At 37.6% G+C, this 21,638-nt stretch overlaps 1 protein-coding gene across 1 annotated transcript in view; it reads left to right on the forward strand.

Annotated features, from left to right (window-relative positions):
- The window catches only part of CADM2 (cell adhesion molecule 2), a 575,896-nt gene that overhangs the window by 495,802 nt on the left and 58,456 nt on the right, over positions 1 to 21,638 (forward strand). The window contains exon 8 of the mRNA XM_041480243.1: positions 17,492 to 17,670. Coding sequence (XP_041336177.1) covers positions 17,492 to 17,670 — 179 coding nt within the window. The remainder of the gene's footprint in view (positions 1 to 17,491; positions 17,671 to 21,638) is intronic.

Genomic DNA, 21,638 nt, shown 5'->3' on the forward strand with positions numbered 1-21,638 from the left:
ATAAACATTTTAATGTAAGAAAAAGTGTTCAGGTGTTCACTTTTAATAATGAGTGCACACAAAAGAGCCAGTTTTGGGCTATAAAGTAATTGTAAATGATGTGTGTGGTATCTCCATACAGTGTCCTGTCTTTTCCAGCATCTGTTTAAAGAAGTCTTCCCTTGAGTGAGACAAACATTTTGCAAAGGTTGGTGAAAACAAATGCTAATGATAACAGGAAACACACACCACCCAGGGAACCCAGAGAGAGAGGGTGGCTGATTCATTTGAGAAGGACCTGGCAGGGCTCTAGGTGAGACAGAGGAAAGCCAGTGAAGGGAATTAACTCATATCCAGTCACCTGAAAGCAGCAGAGCCTGGACTCAAGCTGGCTCTAGTTAAATCTGCTGTTAGCCACGACTTCCAGGTTCTTCTCAGCTTAGATGTAGGATTTTATATCCTTGCTGAAGTTCCCTGCCTCCCATGAGGAGCCTGTTGGCCCATTCCTCCAGGCCACAGAAACCCCCCTGGACAGTGGCCTCCTCTCAGATGAATCAGTGCAGCTTAAGGAACACATTCCACCAGGCCTTTGGTATTACAGAGTTAAACAGGACCAGGATAGACTCCTGAAGAAATCTGCTTTTGACCATCCCCTGGATAGAGTGTTCCTTCAGTTCCATCAATGGTCCGGCCAGTTTTTCACCCATGGAGTGGTAGAAGCACCCAGGTGACAGTGACATCCCAGCCTAGGTACAGTGAATGTACTGGAGACAGTCACCAAAGACTTGCTAGAGTCACAGTAAGCATGCACTGTCTTCATCACCTACAGATCCTGCCATCTCTGCAGAGTTTTCACATGTTTGTGGCTGAAAAAATTATAGAAAAATTTATCTCATGAATCATTTTGTCACAGGCTTAAGGATGAAAGGTGTTGTGAAGAAAAGAGGAGAAAATCTCTTCCTTCCTCTGAATACTTGCCATAGTTCAAACTAATTCCAAGTGGAAAGACATCCAAACCTAAGGAAGGCATTTTTGAGAAATACTAGGAGGGACACATTTGAATTTCCTGATTTTCTTTGTATAATTTCAGAAAATTCACATAGGTATCCTTCATTAGAATAATTCGTGAGCTCATGAAAGTTATAGAGAAAAGAACAACCAAAACAAAACATGATAATGATTTTCTTCCTGAAAACTGTGGCAGAGGATTCTTGACTCCTTCAGTGAAACAGTAATTATGAATGGTAGCTTAGCTAAGAATGATCTGTATGTCCTATTTGGTGTATACCCTCAGAGAAGAGAATTAGTGTTCCTTCATACTGGTCATATTATTTTGGGTTTTGTTTGTTTGTTTTTTTTTTTTTTTTTTTTTTTTTTTTTTTTTTTGTTTTTTTTTTTTTTTTTTTTTTTGGTTTTTTTTTTTTTTTTTTATTTCCCATAGTATCTAAGAACTTAACAAATATTTAAATGTTTATTTTTTACCACACTTTTGCATGATTAGATTATTCACTTGTCTCAAATTTACAGCTGGGAACTGAAGCAGCAAAAAGTCCTAAGTTCAAAATTGACAAATAGGTGGTGAGTATTTCATGTCTAACTTTGATCACAGCACCTATTTTCCCAAGAGTATTTTGGAGCAACACAGCATCCCACTCAGGATACAGCTCATCCTTGGTTTGAGTTGTAACAGTGAGTTCTTAGCACTCCTACAAATCTGTGCTTGAGATTGAAATCAGAATCTGGGGCAGAAAATTGCAGAAACCCACTTGACATTCAGCCATTAATGTTTTGGTGTGAGCAGTTTGCTAATATTGCTTGGAAACTGCATCCTAATGGCAGGTTTAGCCTCTGAGTCATTAGTCTAATGGCCAGCCTTTTGTCCATGGACAGTTTTTTCTGTCCTGCTTTGATATGATGCACTTCCTGGCTTCTCTGGCAGGTGAGATGGAGGTTCTGTAAGAAATTATCTCATTTTCCACATAGATTTTATTCACTGCTCTCTGGGTTTGTGCCATGAGTACCTAGCAGCCTAGAAAGGAATGCTGGTATCAATTCTGCCTATATGAATTATCGTAATGAATCTGCAAAAACAACCATGTTTCTGTGTTTATAAATCACTGTGCAGAATGAATCCACAACTCCAACTGGAAGCTCAGGCAGTATCAATAAATATTAATGATTTGGAAAATTGGATGGATTTGTCCATACCCATGATGAAATATTACTCTTGTAAAACATGAATGTGGTATCCAAGTATTTCTCCTTAAGCTTTACACACATTTGTACATAAGAAATCCTGAATTGTAAGTCTCTGGTTTCTCTAGAAAGGACCAACTACAAGTGAAATCATCTAAGTGGGGGGAAAATAAAAGGGGGGGGTGTGGGGGAAGTTAGGTGCTAGGTACTGGAGTTTCACTGCTTTATGTTTAAATCTTTGTCCTAGCAGAATGGTGGATGGTTCTGAACAAAATACTGTGCATTTAACTAACCAGGAGCCTCCCTGATGTTCTCTGCTTGCCTTGATCCCAGAACCAGGGTTAGCTGAAATCTCTTTATCTGATTTATGCCTTCTGAATGCTCTGAGTGTACAGTGAAGTTTCCAGGGACACATTTGACACACAGCTTTGGGCAAGGTTCTGTAAATATATGCTTGAATAAATGCCTACATATATAGGACAGGGTGTTGTATCTGTGGATACAGACTTGGAGAAGGGTAAGAAACCCTCTTCACAGTTTTCAGCCCTGTGTTCCCTGTCACTGGGAACAGCTGTCAGGACAGCTCAGGCTCTCCTAGTCCTGTCTTTTGTCTTGCTCTCTGTCCATTCCAAGTTGTCTTTCTTTGAATGTGGCTTGTTCAGCAGTTAGATAGAGCCTGTCTTCTGCAAATACCGCTGGTATCTCTGTCCTGCCTGTCTCTTCGCCCTTGTTATAGTTTCTTGAAATGTTCTTACTTTGTCTTTTTTTTTTTAAACATTGCTTTTTCATCTCTGTATCTTTATCCCATTTAGGCTGTCTGGTTTTTTTTTTTTTTTTTCCTGTTTGAAGAAGTGTGAGCTTCTACTTCTCCAAAAGGAGCTTTCTCTGTTTGAGTAGATGGTTGTTAACTCAAACCCAGCCTCCTGTTAATTAGATCTGATGTGATACATCCCATGTCAGCTGATGTTAATCACTGTTTCCTGTGGTTATTGTCAACCACAGAGAAATGTTGACCAGTTTTTGAATTATTGTCATTTTGAAGGAGTTCATGCTAGTGATATCTCCTGCCTTGATTTAGTGCACATCTATAATATGTTCTCTTTAATGAGTGGTCATTTTCAATAAAATGTTCTAAAATATTATGAAGAATATCATATGAATTGTAGGAAAAAATATGCTTGGTGAAACTTTCCAGATAGGTAGTTTGTCTTCACAGGTAAAAGCAATTATTTTAAAGGATTGTGTAAATATTCAGCTTGAGACTTTCTACACCAATATGTCTTTGACATTATGCCTCCAGTGTAGAAATATGCCATGATGTAGTAGATAACATATTATGAAGCAGGTAACATTTTTGCTGAGATACAGTATGTATATTCAATAGATTAAATTTCATTTTGTATTAAACATCCTGTCCTTCTGGGAGCTTGCATCTTCTTTTCACAGCTGGGAAATTCTACACTTTTTTTGTAATTTTTCTTTTCCCAGTATTTTGCAGAAAGCAGGGAAATTTGTGTTATAAAAAGTGTGACACAAAAAGAAGCAGGTGAGAGCATTAGTGGCTGTCTGAAAATTACACTTTACAATAAAGCCTCCTGCAGTGCTTAAGAACTTCCCCTTTAGTGTTCTGTAAAATGATCACATTGCCTAATAGGCTCAATTCAATAATTGCTTTTCCACTTTTTTAAGCATCCCTTTTTTGCAGTGTTTACCCATAAAAGTGCAGAAAGTACAGTATGAAAAACAACTGCACGCAGCATTTTTAGTGCTCGTTAAATCCATTTTGCATGTGTATGGCTTTTGAAATAATTCTTTTCCTTGCTCTCAGGTGGAAACACATGCTAAAATAAAAAAAAGCCTGTGGGATAGAATAATAGATAAAATTGAAATACAGAGCAGGTAATTCTAAGTACTAGACTGCAAGTTGAAACATGAGAAAGAAGTTTTGGAAAAGGATGTAACATTCGACCTTCTAGATGCTTAGATTCTGTAGACAAGTGTTTAGCTACAGTTGCACATAAAATTATCGAGTCTTTGAATCAACCACTACCACTAGAACACAAAAAGGCACGTTAGTATAACTTTTTCAGTGTAAGTCATGCTGGTTATACTGATTATGTTTCACAATTCAGGAATTTGTGTAGCACATGTTATGAAGAACACCCAATGTCATGGGGAGCACCTGCTCATTGAATATCTACATTTTTATCCCACATTTACAGCAGCAGAATACCTTGAGAACATGTATGTGGTGTAAGATAGCAGGGTAAAGCACCATCCTAGAGGAGCTTAACTCTGCTCTTTGATGAGCAGAACCTCAGAAAAAATGGAGATCACAAAATAAATGGGGTAGTGGTTCTGACAGGCATGACAGTAAACAGGTAAGAGAAGTAATAGATTGTGTTAATTTGTTATTAGTGTAACAAATTATTCGTTGTTTGGTTGAGCTAGTCTTTGCACTGCAAGGACGATCTTGGAGATTTCTCAGACCTAAGTTTGGCTAGTTAAAAATTTCCACATCCATATTATTCTAAGCACCACGTTTCCAAAACTTACATTATTTAAGAGCTGAGGAAAGACTCAGAAGAGTCTGAGATTTGCAGTCTTGCACAGGAGTATGCTGCTCCGGAGTATTTTCCTCCAGGGGCTGCAGGACAACCCCTGCTCCTGCACCTGGATCTCCTCTTCCCATTGCTTTTGTTTATTCCTGCTTAGGAACACTGGTTTGATCACTTTTAAGATGGAATTGTAAAGGTTTACCAAGGGTTAAGAAGTGCTGGTGGGAGGGACTGTGATACCCTGTGCTAGGAGGGAGGTAAGGAACACAGATCAGTGTTTCTATTTACTATCGCTTTTTGATTATGATTTTTTTGTTGGATTTGTTTGTTTGTTTGTGGGGGGTTTGGTTTTTTTGTCTGTTTTGTTTTTACTTTTTATTGCTCTCAAATATCCCCAACCTAACTTTCTACCTTGTATACACAATTTCTAGAATCTTCCAAAGGGTGGCACAGACTGAGGGAGCTCTTAGCATCATCTTCATTCAGCTTGTACTTTAAAATTGTTTATTTGCTGTTTGCACCTAGAGGCAAAAAATAAAGTCTGGGCAATTATATGGTAATCAACATCAAAAAGGGGAACTACATAATAATGAAGAATCTTGTTAAGAAGGAGTTATAAAGGGGCAACTAAGAGAATTAAATCTTTCCAGGCAGCCTGAGGACTATGTTAGAAAAATAAAAATAGAGTTTAGTACCACAGGGTCAATACATATCACCTAGCAGAATCCCTTGAGAAGAAGAAGTTGGTGAGGCTAAACAGAAGAGAAATCAAAGTAATAATAAGGGCAAAAGCTATAATTTGAAAAGCTGAAATTGTTTTCCAAAGGAAAGAGAAGATTCTTAGATCTTGGCAGATTAAATATAAAAATTCAGTAAGCCAAACCACCAAAAAGCCGCAATATTAAAGGAATAACTAGAAAAGAAACTTGAAAATGAAAGTTTCGGTTGGTTTTTTTTTTTTTTTAATTAAATAATGGAAAGTTTGTCAGTACATTTTTAACTGAGAATCAAGGTTTACAGAGAAGTCAGATGGATTTGCTACGTCCATGTTTTCTGTGGCAGAGGAAACTGGGTACATTAAAGAGTGATTCCCTCTTTTCTCAGGTGCTCACCAGCAAGATTTAAATGGGCTGTGGAGGTGGTTGTGGAACAAACAGGCAAAATAAGAGGTAGGAAGTCAGCAGGACCAGAAGGTTTTACCCCAGCATTCAAAGGGAATTCAAGGATGAGACTGATGAATTATGAACTGTGACTTAACACCACCTGGCTAGGTCAGGACAACAGAGCTTCAGGAGAGATCCCAGAATCTGTAGAACTGACATCTTCTCAGATACTAAAATTTATAAAAAGGACTAGAATTAGCAGACTCCTGAATAAAATAAAAAAAAAAAAATTACCCAAACAAACAAGCAAAAAAACCATTTCATGGGGTGTAAATTCCTTTTGCAGAGGGAAAAGTCTACTTTATAAACATTTTTTAAACAATCCTTGAAGAACACATAAAATACACCTTGTGGTAGCCTACTTGGTATAGAAGGGAAACATTGCTGGTGTTTCCAAAATTGTAAATGGTACAGAGCTAGTTGTTAAGGACTGCTAGTTCATTCTCTCTACAAATAAGACTAAGTCAAACTAATAAGAACCAGCTTTGTTGCCGAGAAAGGACATAATATTTCATAACATGACTGGTGAACTTTGGGAATTTGTTGTCGATGGATATGACAGATGGTGAAAATTTGCAGTAATTCAAGGGAAAACTGCCTAAGTTCATGAAAAGGCAAGTCCTTAAGGTTTGCAGAGTATTTTTTAAACTGTGCTTGGGATCAGAAGTGCCTGAGATCTGTGCTTGGCCTGTTCCCTAGACGTCTACTTATCCCTGGTGTTGGAGATAAGGACTGGGCTAGCTGAACTTTTTGTCTGACTCAGTGCAGCTGCTCCTTCTCTGCTAAGCACTGAGCATAGGCTGTTGTGGCTTGCTGGGACTAGATGCTAATGGAGCTGGAGCCCATGGAGAGCTTGAGGATATCTCCTTTACAGTGCTAAAATTATTACCATGAAGGTACTAATGAATAATTTTCTGTGTGAGAGAAGTTTGTGTGAACTAAAGCACTCCCCTCTGTCTGGAGATAATAACACATTGGGGAAAAGAAAACAAACTTCTCTAAGTAAATAATGTTTGTCTCTTTTTCCCTTTGTTGTATTACCATTTCAGAAGGTATTTTTAAATGCAAAAGAAATTGACACAAACCATGGTATAAAACTTAGCTCTGAAATACAAATACTTGTAAGTTCACAGTGTATTATTGTTAGGAAATTGTTATATTATCTTGAAAGCATAAAACATTTTATTATTCATTATGGTTGAATACAGTGTGCTTCAACATCAGCTTTTTTGACAATGGTGAAAAAATAACTGAGGTACAAAAGTTTTATGGTGTATTTTCATTCCTATGGTGCTCCTATAAACTGTTGTATATAGCAACAAATATTTACTTGCTGAGAAGACACAATTCAACAGAAGATCTTAGAAATGTCATTGCTGTGGCTAGTTATTAATGGTTTCTTATCTGGTGAAAAGAAGACATTTTGCTTCATCTCCCAGACTTCATGATGTTCTTACATTCATTGAAAGTCAATAAGTGCATACCTTGGTTAATGAGGGTTGGTACTGAAGTCCTTGCTTGTCATCCAAGATGCAGCACCGGTGCTTTTATCAGCTCTCTGGGTGTTGTCACTGCACCTCAAGCGCAGGAAAGAATTTTAGTTTAATGAGGCTTCTCCTTGACTGTGTCTTACATCAACAGCAAATGATTTCAAACAAGTAGTATTTGGACAAGCAAATAACTGTGAATGAGATTTTCAACTGTTTACTTAATAGAAAAAGCGGAAATGAATCAGCCACTCTTCATTTTCCTCTTTGATTCTTGTGCCAGCAAGCATTTGACCTTAACTCAGAAAACGCAGCTGGCGTTTCTTAGATGGGATTTCTCAGCTTATTGTAATAACAGAGACAAAGTTTCTTGTGAATGTTGGGACACAGTGAAGGCAAATTCAAAACAGTGCAAATTAGGCATGTGAACATCCATCAGTGTGGCAGCCTGAAATATCTAAGCAGTTGAAAATCCGGACTTGTCAAAGGGGAAAAAAACCCCTCATAATAATATTTGCTCATTAATTCCATGATACACCCTTCAGACCTCAACTGGCATTGGGGATATGACAACAGACATAATGAAAAAGGACCTGAAAATGTGGTGTGATAGCAGTTACTGCCTGTTTCTTGTTTTTTGCAGTCCCAGCCATTATCTCTATGTGGCACTTCATCATAGCCTATGTAAACCAGGCTATCTTTAGAAAATGTACCTTAATCCTGTAACATGAAAATGTAAAGCATTTAAAATCAGTGCTGCTGAAGCTCTTTCTGCTATTTTTTCTCTTTTATTCCTGATAAATCACTATTTTCCTCAGTGCTTTCTCCCCTGGCTGGGGATGCAGCATGCTTGTAAACTGCTGTGAGGAGACACGGTGTTAGAAACAGGTCTGAGGATGTGCCAGATGAGAAGATGTTATTTTCTTCTGTTCTATGACATGCATAGTAACTAAGGTGTGCACATCCTATCATTACGCTTTTCTGCAGCATTCCTATCCTCAGCAGTACTTCATTAACATTAAGAACATAGTTCCTGGTTAATCCCAGTAATTTTCAGCAGCCATTCTGATGCATCCACTTGAGCACCATATTCTCTTAATACTGCTGACATTTGCATGTCTTTGAAATACATTTTTTTCCAGATATTGTCCTTTTAATCCATGGCAGTTTCCATCATCCTTTGTTCTTATAACTGATGAAAAAGAATAATCTGCTAATTCCTCAATAGCTCTAAAAGGTTAAGAAGGAATCAACAAGGTGTAAACAGCAGCATAGGAAGCCCAAAGATTTAGCTGTTTGAATACTGACTACATAATTAGAAACATATAGAGCTAGAATTATAGTGAAACCAGGCTATTGAGATTTCAATATTTAATCAACAATTTTTCATGTGAATAAAATTGTTACATGCCATTTATCATTTTGGCTGTACTCTGACAGGAAAAAAAAAAACCTTTAGGAGCAGCGGTAAAATATGTTACATGCCATTTATCATTTTGGCTGTACTCTGACAGGAAAAAAAAGCCTTTAGGAGCAGCGGTAAAATGTTTAAGGAAGGTTTGACAATTGTTCTTTAATATTCACTTATCTGTATATAGTTTCTCCTCTCTTCCCTTCCCTGCTCTTATCTGAGAGTGTAGGTCTTAGCTTATGAGACTGAAAGGGATTTGTCTTTGCAATTTGCACATCAATATATGGCACCAGTCCCAGGCAGAACAGGGGAAGGGCGTATATTATTGACGTGCTCCAGTGCTGATCCAAAGTACTTTCAGCTCCAGAATTTTAAAGAAGCTTTCAAGGCATCATTGTTTTTCTGTGAGTGGACCTCACTTCTTTCGCTGTGCGAGATTGCCTGGCCATCAGTTTGGTACTTGGATCTGCTGGATTTCCATTCTCCGGATGAGGGGGCAGCTTCACAGTTCTTCTCTGCTGCCTTCCCCTACTGCAGCAATAAGGGAGATGCACCTTCTAGAGGTCTCTATCCCCTTTCTTTCTTGCACAGTCTCCTGAAAACAAGGCTTTAATTACTGATATGTCATTAGGCGTGTCTTATCCATTGCCTGTGAGAGCTGCTGAAGGGATGCATGGCAGATAATGCATCGTGCATCCCCCTGAACAGGTGCAGCATTGTGCATTATGCCCATATCAGCCTTCAGTACAAGAATTCTGATACAAAACCAGCATCCTTGCTGCTTTATAGGAATTGGAAAACACCTTATCTAATCTGTGGCTGAGTGCAGGCCAACCTGCAGGTGTTTCCTGTGAAGTGTTGCTTACTGCTTTGTCCTTGAGTTTTTGCCAGTTAGCTCACAGTGGCCATCACTCCTGCAAGGCCTCTGCTCCCCAGCAAGGGAGGCAGGATTTATGACATAAGATTGTTTAATGTGATAAAGGTTTTTTTGTTTGCTTGGTTTTTGCTTTTGTTTTTTTGGTTGTTTTGTTTTGTTGTTTTTGTTTGCTAGGTTTTTTGGTTTTTGGGTTTTTTTTTTTTTGTCTTTCCTGCTGCTGTACTGGCTTTCACCTCTCCTTCTGCTTTTTTAGCCTCAGGAATCTTTTTGTAAGACATGTTATACTTCTGTGGAGGACTTTTCTTTTTTCCTAGTTAAAATTTAAAAGGAATATAAATTATTTATAAACTGGTGACATAAAATGAGCAGTATAGCCATACATACCATTGTTTTTTAAAGACAAGGTTTTAAAGCAGACTGCTTATTAAAGCTGTTCACAAACTGTAGAGGTTATAGTGTTTCCTCTGAACTTAAGGTGTTTTGAGCCTCAGACTTTAAAATATATATTTTAAAAATTGTGGTTATTAGCTGGCTACTGAAAGTGTCCCAAAATACTTGTCATTTTGATTTGAACTGCTAAAAATGCATTGAACTGTCTGGGGTTTTTTCAGATTTATTGTGAGGGGACAAAAAAAAAAAAAAAAGTCAGTGTCTATTGCCTGACCTGATGGGGTCTTTAAAAGAGGATTACCCATCTTCTTTATGGTAAACATAAGTTTAAAAGTAGTCTTCAGTTCTATTTGCTCCTAAGTGATGGCCTGGCCTTGAACATTTGGAAATATGACAACCTCTTCCTCCTCCATGTTTTGCTTCTAGATTCATAAGTGATGGGAGGCATAAATTAATTTGTTCAACAAATTTTTCTTTTCATGGATACAACTGCTTGCCTCGTGCAGAAATGTCTGCAGAAGTAATAATGGAGCACAAATGCCCAATCTGTTATTTGGGAAGTTGGTCAGATCAGAGAAATAAAAAAAAAAAAATACAAAATGGAGGGGGGATAAAATGAGACACCAGAAGTTTGACAGCAGGTGTAGTGCATGACGAATGTGGGAGAGATTTGTGTGAAATACCAGAAGGGCAGGTTATAGGATGGCAACTCTTTCCTATGGCATCTTCCTCACAAACTCTTGTTGGGTTTGTTTTTTGTTGTTGTTTTTTTCTTTTTAGATAATCTTTTTGTCCATTTCTAGCCTCCCTGCTGCTTAGAATAGTGGAATACAAGGGATATTTCTGATGCAATTCACCGATAAGTTGTCTTCTGATTTCACATAAGTTCTCTTGTTGATCTGTGTCGTGGCTATGAGAAAGCCATTCCCCAAAATGTTATTCACAGCAGGGTTTTTGTACTTCTCTGAGGAGATTGTGAATAATACTGGAATTAGGTAAGAAGTTACACATATATATGTGGATTAGGCACTTTTCAGAATATTGGTCTGATATCGCCTTGGCTTCTTGAAAATGACTAACAAAGGAAATAGAGATGTTTTTGGGGAGGGGGTGAGGAGGGGGTGCGTGATATGCACAAAGGGAAGAACTAGAGTTAAGTAGCTTCAAAGAAGTTACAATTATAATGGCTTGATGATCAGTTGGGAAAATCTCTCCAGACAGAGAGCAGCAGCATTGCACAGTTGTGTTAAAGGTGGAAAGCCTTAGGTCAAGGTGTGCCCTAGACTCTAAGGGTCCTGGAGGATAAAAGGAAATGAATTATCAGTCTGATGAGAGGAAATACAGAAAAAAAAAAAAAAAAAAAAAAAGGAGCGTTAATTCAGAAACAGAACAGTCAGCTTCCCACAGGCAACTTTCAGGTTTTAGACCTGAAATGAACCTTAATACCAATTGCAAGGAAATATTTGAGTGCAGATAGGAGGAAATATGAATATGAAAACTTAGTCTTTTACCCTCTAACATGATATACCTTGTATCTTTGTGTAGAAGAATAAATACCTATGCTTTGAAAAGATTTGTGATGCACTTTAATCAGTTGCTGTAATAGTCTGCTGAGGGATAAGGGCTTTCAGCTGCAAATTTAGTTTGTCATATCAGCATGGTTTGCACCTGTAATCCAGCGAGGGTGAGAGGACTGCCTGATTTATCCAAAGCAAGACACAGGCAGGGAGGTCTGTCACCTAAGTAAAGTTGTGATGAACAAAACAAAGGCTTTCTCTATCTTGGAAAAAAGGTAAGGAATGAAGAGTCTTTGGTTTTTAGCTAGTTTGATTTATTTGCTTGCCTTCTTGCTTTCCTCTTCTGCTATCTTTTTCTTTTTTTCTATTTTTTAGTATTCTCTATTTTTTTCCCTGTGAATGATGAATATTAGCACCATTTGAGATTTGTTTACCTCTTTATGTTTATTTGAGCACCTTTTCCCCATAACACACTGCAGCTGCTTCCAAATCTTCTTGTTGTTCTTGTTGTCTTTATAGCTGTGAATTCCTGTCAAATTTTTATGATATAAAAAGTTGAAATTTATGTTTCTATATAGTTGACACCTAATTTTTAACAACTTTTGGTAATTAAATTCTTGACCATTTAGAAAGCATTGGTATAGGACAAGAAAATATTTTTAGACTCTAGTATGTCTGCTGAGAATGCTTAAAAAAGAAAAGCAGAGGCAAATATAATAATCAATTCAGGTGTTCAAAGCTTCTTTCTCAAAAAAATAAGAGAACTTTATGAAAGGTACTTTGGACATTCTCTACTAATTCTACTGCTGAGAAAAACACTCTGTGAAGGTTACTTGGGTTTTTCAGAACTAGAAAATCACAGAGTATTATCTCATAAAATAAAATCTATCTATCCAAGCCTTTTATGAAAGGCTAGAGACTGTGGATATTGATGTTTTTGATAGATGAAATGCTCCCAAACCAGCTCATTCCAATATGACTCCTCAGACTGAGACTTTATATAAACAAGAGGTTCCCACAGGGTTTAGACTTTCAAGTGGGTGATTAACTGACAAAGCTAAAAAATCCAATTTCTTGATACAAAAGAGCTATAAGTTTCAAATTAATGAAGCAATCATTCCCTTAGATGATTTTTAACATTGCACCAGGTTTTCAACAAGAAACACTCTGCTAAATCTTGTGGCACCTTTCCCACTACTGATTTGAGCATATCCACGAGATTATGTTTTTTATGGACTTCAGTGAATACAAGTGTGCCCCTGTTTGAAGAACTAAACGGTATTGTTGGAGAGGGCCCTACTCAAAAATATGAATTTATATTTATCTCATCAGTGTTCCTCAAATTGTTCTTCTTCTGTCTTTATTTTTACCCAAATTTGCTACAAAATTGTTACAGGATGCCTGGATACCCAGTTGTGTGATAATATCCCCAGTGAGACTGGACATGTAAAAAGGTGGCTTTGGTTTTTTTTTTTTTTTTTTTTTTTTTTTTTTTTTGTTGTTGTTTTGGTTGGTCATGGGGTTTTTGGAGTGTGATCTTATGGAAATGAAAAAGTTATTCTGTGCTATTATAATGGACCAGTAAATTGTCCAAGTGTTGTTTGCTAAGGACTCATTGAAGAATACATTGTACATGAAATTTTTGTGCACAAAAATTTAAAAAGGGCAACAAAAATGCATAGAGCCAAAAAGTTTCAAGTGAAAATGGGTTACATTGCCTAAATTCACTTTGTTCAAAAAGAAAACATATAGATATATATATACAGAGATGTAAAACATATAAATATATATATAATTTTTAAATGGAGGGTAAGTTGACTATTATAGTTATATATAAAGATATCACTAGAGAGAAGGATGTTTTATAAGAAAAGGATGTTTTATAAGAAAACACTGAAACATCACTGTCCTTAAGGTTAAGGGTGGAGAAAGGGACAGAAAATTGCCAATGTTGTGTTAAAATACTCCTGTGTAATTTCAAAGATCTTAGCTAAAAAAATATATATTAATATAGACAAATATAATTGTTGACTTTTATATTATGTAAACACTTCTTGAAAAGGTAAGGCAGTACCTAGGTGTTGTTTTCTAATCAAGAGTGTGGTTTTTAATTTATTTTTTCCAACATATTTCAGTTTGCCCCTACCTTTCACTCTGACTTGTTTTGAAAGAAAAGGTTTTCTACTCTCAAGGCCAGAAAAATAGTTTTGCTGTATTTACCATTTCTTTTAGTTACTTGAAAAGTACCACAATATAAAACATGAATCACTCTGGAACTTCACACTAATGTTTTATACCTTCATTTCAATCCCATTTCATTCTGACTGGAAAAGAATACCAAATTTTGTTGGTTCTGTGTCAGGTTTTGAGGCTAACATGAAGACAGTTACCAAACTCAGATTTCTGTACTAAAAACCAGTTCCTTTTTCTAAGGCTTTCACTGAATGCACAAATGGAAGGTAGTGTTTGTTCCCTGTTTGTTCCAGTTCAAATAGGAATTAACATTGTTGTGGCAAGTCATTAGTATTTAAAAATAGCTTGAATTCTGCAATGTTAGAGACATATGCAATAGAGAAAAATGTGCAATATTAGGACTGTACATATTTGCCAGGTGTTTTAACACGTCAAACATAAGTGTCCCTTTTAAAATGTTGAGTAAGAGCAAGAACCTCTTTCTGGGTCCGCACCTGTGGAAAGGTTTCAGTAGGATAAACTGTGGGGAACTCACACTTGTCTGTGCCTTGTGACAGAGAAGGAAAGCTGTTTCAGGGTTTCAGCTTTGGACAATGAAGGTACTAAGGCAATTATGAAAGAATACCCAATGTGCTCTAAAGTTAAGGTTCCTTTCCCCTTTTTTTGTGTAGGTTTTTTTTTTTTTCTCCCCATCTGATAATCTCAGAAGGTGAGATTCTAACAAACAGGTGAGATTCTAACAAACACAAAGGTGAGAGTCTCAAATTCTAACAGAGAAAAAAGGGGAGAGACAGGCCTGCTAAGTTCTAGGTTGTCATAACTTACAACAAGGTTATATTGGGAAGGAGTGCTATTTACCATGTCCTGCAATATTCATTGCCACTTCTAGGAGATCAGTGAAAGACAGATAAAGCAAATACCATTTTGCATGGCAGGTAGGGAGCTTCCAGAATTAGTTGCTACAGGAGGTGTAGTTCATGGACATCATAAGCAGATTCCAAAAGATATTGGTCTCATTCATAGGCACAGGTCTAAATAATAAGTGGATACAAAAGAGAGCAAAAGATGTGGCCTGCAGCACCCCTGACAGGAAGATTGCTGTTGCTGGCAGAGTGCAGGAGGAATGGACAGCAGAAAATGGATGTACTCCCGTGCTTCCCTTAAACAGCCATCCTGCTGCTGCTGACCACGGCAGCGTGATGCCCTGGGTGCAGGGGCATGTCTCATGTTCTTAGCCCACTTCTGCCAATCCAGTGAATTGTGTAGACCAAGTGTCTCAAAGCTTCCCAGCAGTGCAGGAAGAATTTAATTCCGTGGCTGTGACAGAATTGCTGCTTTAGGCAGTGGTGAGGTGGAGGGAGAGCTGTGCCCGGCTACCAGGATGTGTTGGCTCTGGTCCTGCTGCCCTGGGATTGCTCTGCTGCTGCCACAAATACAGCACAGGATGGCTGAATATTCACTCTGGATTAGCAGCTTCCCCAACACCCAGATAATGCAGATCTGCCTCTCTCTAAGCCCTGGATTTTCTGCCACACATTATTTTGCAACCACAGCTGTGTATAAGACTAGAGTTGGTGTATTACAATGTGACAGAGCTCCCTGAATAATTTATATCTACTGCTCCATTTCATACTTATTTGTTATCCTATAGGTTTTCCCCTAGGATATGCCATCTAGTTTCAATTTAAAACCTAAGTTCCATAAATTACCGCTGCACAGAAGTTGCTTTAACACGCCATTTATGCAGGTAATGGTGCACATTGTAGCTGAAGTGGTTCAGAGTCCCCACTCCTGGGACTGCAGATCCACAGTAAGCTGGTAAATGGGAAACAATGCAGAGTTGGCCAGAAAATTGAACAAATCCACCTTAAAATATCACAGCAAATCACAGCTTAATGCAGGGAACTCTGTAGGGCAATGTTTCTACACCAGCATGGACATCTGGATTCCCTGCTTGCATTAAACAGAAAGAAAGTGTGCACATTGTCTATCACGTGTGCAAGGATACCAGCTCATAAAAATGAGCTTAGGAAGAGGATTAAGACATATTTATGTTAAGGCATAAATAAGACACATCACCCTATCAGGTCTTAATTCTTGCTTTCATTCTCTGAGCATCTGATTTTTTGGAAAAAATCAAAACTTTGGAGTACAGCCAAGTACTACATTCAACAACACTTTAACAGGGTGTCATCCAAAATATTACTAAAATAAGTGTAAATTTATTACATTTCAGAATAAATATTTTTCTTTAAAGACTAATTTGAATTTTGTAGAAGTAAGTGCATTTCAGAAAAATTCCCTCTGTTTACATGTGTTGCTTAACTCAAAAGAAAATAATGTCATTACAGCCATTAGAGCTATTTTTATTTTTATGAGGCCACATTTTGGCTAAATGTTTCTCCGGAAGTATTTAGCTTTAATTCTTTTTCTTAGCACTTATTATATCTAATAGGCCTTAAGCACCTGCTTTAAATTAGTGAAATTAAGTGTTTCTGGAGTGCGACTAGTGACTAACCTGGCAACTGCTAATTTTATAACAGTGTATTATATTTTGGTTTATTACTGAGTCACACAACTGGCATGTTTGGATATGAGATTGATATTGTGTCTTAGGCTGCACAAAGCTACAAGCAAGGTAGCATGAAATCCCCAGGCTGTGAATATCCTGCTGAAGTGACTGGTGTAAAAGGGTCTGAGATGCTCTGTCTGCTCCTTACATAGACAAGATTCAGTAAACCAACCTTTCATTCCCAGTTACAGTCCTGTCTTTGTGATTTCCCTCATGTAAATTTGAAAGTGTACCTTGTTACATGCAAGTAAAGGCTCCGTGTGAGTAATAAATACATAATAAATACCATGTCGGTAATAAATACATCGTGCTGGCTGCGGGGCACATCTCATGGGCTGTGGAGCTTCTTGAGAGTCTCTAGGAAGGAGTTGGGTATGCCTTGCTAGAGGGAAGATGTGTGTGAACCTTCAGGACTGCCAGTTCCCTTCTTTGTGGTGCCCTTACCTTGCCTAGGGGTTCATCACTGCCAGGGCATTGCCCTTGGCCTGTTTGATGTGGGTGCATCAGGGAAAAGAGGAAAGGCTTCACAAAAGAAGAAAATCTGGGATTTCAAGTTAAATCTTACATTGCTCGTGATAACATGTGAAACAAGGAATTATTTAAGGGAAGGATGAAGAAAAGGTGGGAAAAGGGGTGGGCTGTGACACAATGCAGCAAAAGAAACAAGTTTAGGTTGTGTGTAACACGTGCTACTTTGGAACTGATACACCTGGTTCAGGAAAAATACTCAGTGCATTCAAGTTCACTCATGAATATGAATGGTCTAAGTAATTTAAGAATCCATTTTCAAACCACTTACACCCAAATCATCCTATTTGCACTTACCTTGCCAAGCACCTGTGGGCCCTGAAACCTTACAAGAACTATTTTTTTTAATTTAGGAAAGATCTTGGCCTGTTGCAGTACCATTCTGCTTCCTTTTTTATTTATCTTCTTTCTTATTTCTCTGCTCATTCTTTCACTTTCTTTAGCAGTTCACATCCTGGATGGTAAGGTTGTAACAGTGATGGTTCATTAGATCCAGTAATTCAAATATTCTTGGGGTGGTAGGTGACTGTTTGTAAGTTGCTGATGGTGTTATTTCTGATGTACATGTTGCATACACTTGTTTCATGTGTCTAAATAAATGCCACACTTTGATCCAACAGGCCAGAACCAGTTCTGTGGACAAAGGACGGTGGAGAACTACCAGATCCAGAGAGAATGGTTGTCAATGGCAGGGTTCTAAGCATCAGCTTCCTAAACAAAACAGACAATGGCACATATCGATGTGAAGCAAAAAATCCCATTGGCCGAAACAGCACAGAATATGTCCTGATAGTACATGGTGAGTGTGCTCTCCTTAGTGCATTCTCTGCATATTTAACATTTCCAGCTGATACAATCAGGTTCCTATGGCATTATGGAAAGAATAGCAAGAAAATTTGGAAGTGTAATTGCACTTTTATTGATGCTATCGTCTAGCTGTGGGGAGTGTGCTGTCTTTCTTTTATTGGCATGCCTCTTTTCTCACAGTTTAACCAAAATATATTCACTTCTGCTGTCAACTTTTTGCTAAGTAAGCACCTGTAAAAATGTTCTGCAGTGTGTGGGTACTGTTTCATAAATACTTGCCTCAGGCCCAGCTGTTCGGATAAAGCTGGTTACAAAAGGTTATATGAAGAGAAATAACAGACAGATGTGTGCTTGAGGTTTTCTGCTTAGCTTTTTATAGACCACCAAAGACAGGACATTGGATACTTCACACAAGTTACAGCCTGCTACTGAGAAAATTCAGGTCATACAAGTTAGCTGATATCACCTGACCCATCATTACAGTCAGACCTCAAAACTGTGTCATGTCCTAAATGTGTTATTCTACTTCCAATAAAATGGAAAAATAGGAAAGTTCACATTTTTTTCCCCTAATAAATTAAGAAACAGTATGTGTCATGTGAAAATACTAGCTGCCTTCAACATTGATAATGATATAGATTGATGTAACTCAGCTGAAGGGGAAACTATTATATAAAATTAGCATTTGTCATTAATACAGCCTGGCAATTTGGATCTAGGAGTCTCAAAACAAGATGTTCTCTTACCACAGGTACTTTCTGGAAGGTTATGATTTCCATAATTTGAATTTTAATATAAGAGAATATAGAGGCAGAACCTCCATTTTAGTTCATGATGGTACTTTATTCCCTCTGGTTTTTTAAGTGCAATTTCTTATATCTATGCCAAAATAAAATTTAAAAATCTAATGCAAATTTCAGTCTTTAAATAGACAAGAGAATTATGTAGATTTTATTAGCTCATGATGAACTCAGTAACTGCAAGTATACATTTCCTTGGTGGTTGTAAGGTATCAGAAACCTTTTTCACGATAGGTTTACTTGCCTCTAGGTATTTGGCATAAAACTTCTAGTAAGTGCTGCTTTCAATAATGAGATATGTATTGGCACTGTTGATGAAACATCATTTATCAAAAGAAACACTTAGATTACTTTTCATTTTTCTTAAAGTTCATCATTAGTTTATGTAGGATTAGTGACACAAATAAGGAGGAGATCTTTGCATGAGGAACACAGAGCCTGTACTGCTGCGTGAGTATTTCTGTGTTAAAGACAAACAGAAAAAATAAACCCTCTAACCTCTATTTACATTGTCTGCTACAAGAAGAGGAAAAGAAAAAATGTCTTTTGCATCCCAGAGGCAGTGGTGTGGTGGTTGTTGGCTGCAGGCACAAAGTGCTCTGCCTTTGATGAGGTAACAGCTTCTGCACTTACCATGTGTTGAAACTTCTGTCATTTGTGTTTTCTGCCCAATTTATTTATGTCATTATTTCTGAAAATATGTCCTTTTATAATGGGGGATCTTTTTCCATCAGTGGTGGCTCTGCAATAGAACTCTATCAAAGAATATTTCACTGTTCCCAGTCTTGCACAGTGGTGTGTCCCCTGATGATCTGATTATCTTGCATCAACTTCCTGGCAGTCTGTAAAATCATTCATTATCAGGGAGGCATTCTGTTATGTTTGGCAGCACATTAGGCATGTTATCAGGTTTAGCTTGCTCATTGCTGACCTTTTCTGTTATGAGTACCTGGGTTTTCCTAATTGCATTTCTGCAATTCCAGCGCTGGAGCTACAGAAGGTAAATGTCAGGAGCTTCCCAGCTTTCTGAAACAATCAGAGTTATGTGACAGAGCATGAGATGATGTTTAGTACTTAACAACTTACTGGGGTTCAGAGTTGTAAGGTTAATTTTAAGTAAAAAGGAGACTGACACAATTATTTTATCAAGTGTAGCACAATCCGTTGTATAGATAAATTTAAGCAGCCTTACCCCTTCTTTAGCTCATTACATTCATGAATGTCTCTAGTGAACCATAATCCTCCTAAAATTATAAATATTTTTCTTCTCTCTCTCTGGGGGCTAGAAAACCTACTTTTTATCATTTTTCTGAGATGCATCCTTCTATTTAATAGAGGATGTATTTTTTATCTTCCTAAATATATCTGGAAGCATCCTTTGATTTCTCATCCCTTCCCCTGTGCTTAAAGTCTTGACGTAATTTTTTGTCCTACTCCTTTGTTAGAGCTCATTAATCATATGACTTCTTACCTTAAATATCGGGTTTCTGAGACAAGGTACATGCCAGATTTCCCAAATGAGCTTGTGTGAGGAAACAGGGAACATCAGTGGAAGTTATCCTCTGTAGAGGCAGGGAAGGGCAACATGATTCACAGCTTTCATTTTCTTATATGTACTGTGATTTCCATACATTTTATTCCTTTTTTTCCACTTCAACAGATTTTTATCTCTTTCTGTGTGTTAATGGTGTAAGAGCTTCATCTGGCTTCTCTCCTTTATTTTTGTCTCCCCTTAAAAATTCCCCTTTCAGTGATACTCAATCTACTAATTCTCTCAATTTTTTAAGTTATCTCCCTAACTTAGAGAAGATTTAGAGTAGGGAGGACATTGACCAAAAATGAAAGACATAGTTTATCATAATTAGATATTAGGTGCAAGCAAAGTATTTATACATATTAATTATACATACCAAGCAAAGAGTGTCTCTTGGCTTTAACTGGACCCATCTAAGCACAAAATGATACAGAAGAGTAGTGGTTTTTTTCCATTGTGATGATGAGTGGTGGTGATGAGGTTTTGATGTTAACTGATGGAGAGAAAATAAATATTGCTGTAAGCAGATGAATGGAAATGTGTCCAACACAATCAGTATCTGACAACATAAAAATTATTTTTAGATTTTTTTTGTATAATTAAAGAAACCAGACTTCAGAGAAATTGAATCTATTTGAATAAGGTTAAAGGCTTGGGCTATTAAATATGCTCATGCTGCTTTACCAAATCAATGTGACTGCTAATTTCCTTTTTCTTAACATTTATTGTTAATAATAAATGTCAAAAAGTACTCTGTGAAGCAGGAAGGTGGGTACAAAGTCAGAGTTTATAGGCAGAAGCACAAAGGCAAGACGTGTAGTTTGCTCCAGCATTTGTTTCATGCAGTAACAAAGGCAAAGGCTTTAATGCCTGTAGCTGTTGTCATTTCTGTATTCTAATTGGCAAGCTTAGTGCTTTAGAAGTGCACATTCTGGCTAGATATATTACACCCTTTCTTTGGTAATGGGCCCCAGGCAATTTTCACTCTCTTCCAATTTATTAAGAATTTTTGTTTACCTTTGTCCAAATACTAGTCATTAATCACCAGCAAACGGAGCAAACTGTCAAACTCGTGTTGCTCAACCCAAAAACATAGACTGTGCTTGCAGAGCTCCAGTAATAACTGCAGTGATTTTGCTGGAGTGGAGGGAGGAGGTGTTCCATCATGATCAACCTGAGGACACAGCTGCTGTGTTTGGAGGAGTAGTTCAGAACCTCTGGGTGCCACTGCCAGAGACTCAGTTCAGCGCTGCCTTGGAGTGAGTGACAGGAGTCCCCATCACTGAGAAACATCCTTTGTGCAAACAGCAGCAGTTGATAATTTGCAGCCCTATTTGAAACAGAGCACCTTGCTGAAATATCCTGATATGCCAATCTACAGCCAGGCATTAAATTAATTGAAATATTCAGAGCTATAATGTGTTCTGCAGCAATTATATGGAGGAGCAGTATGGAAATGAACGTGAATCAGCAGCTGTGGATGGTCAAGGCAATTCTTATTGGCCAAATTTTAACTAGGAAAGCATTTGAGCCAGCAACTTAGGATCTCTGAGGAATAAAGTGGCATGACATATTCTTTTGTCTTCAGCCTCTCAATTTTGTATTTTTTTCCTTGGGCAAGCGATT

Source organism: Pyrgilauda ruficollis, unplaced genomic scaffold (assembly GCF_017590135.1).
Source record: "Pyrgilauda ruficollis isolate IOZ18807 unplaced genomic scaffold, ASM1759013v1 scaffold50, whole genome shotgun sequence".
Classification (NCBI taxonomy): Eukaryota; Metazoa; Chordata; class Aves; order Passeriformes; family Passeridae; genus Pyrgilauda; species Pyrgilauda ruficollis.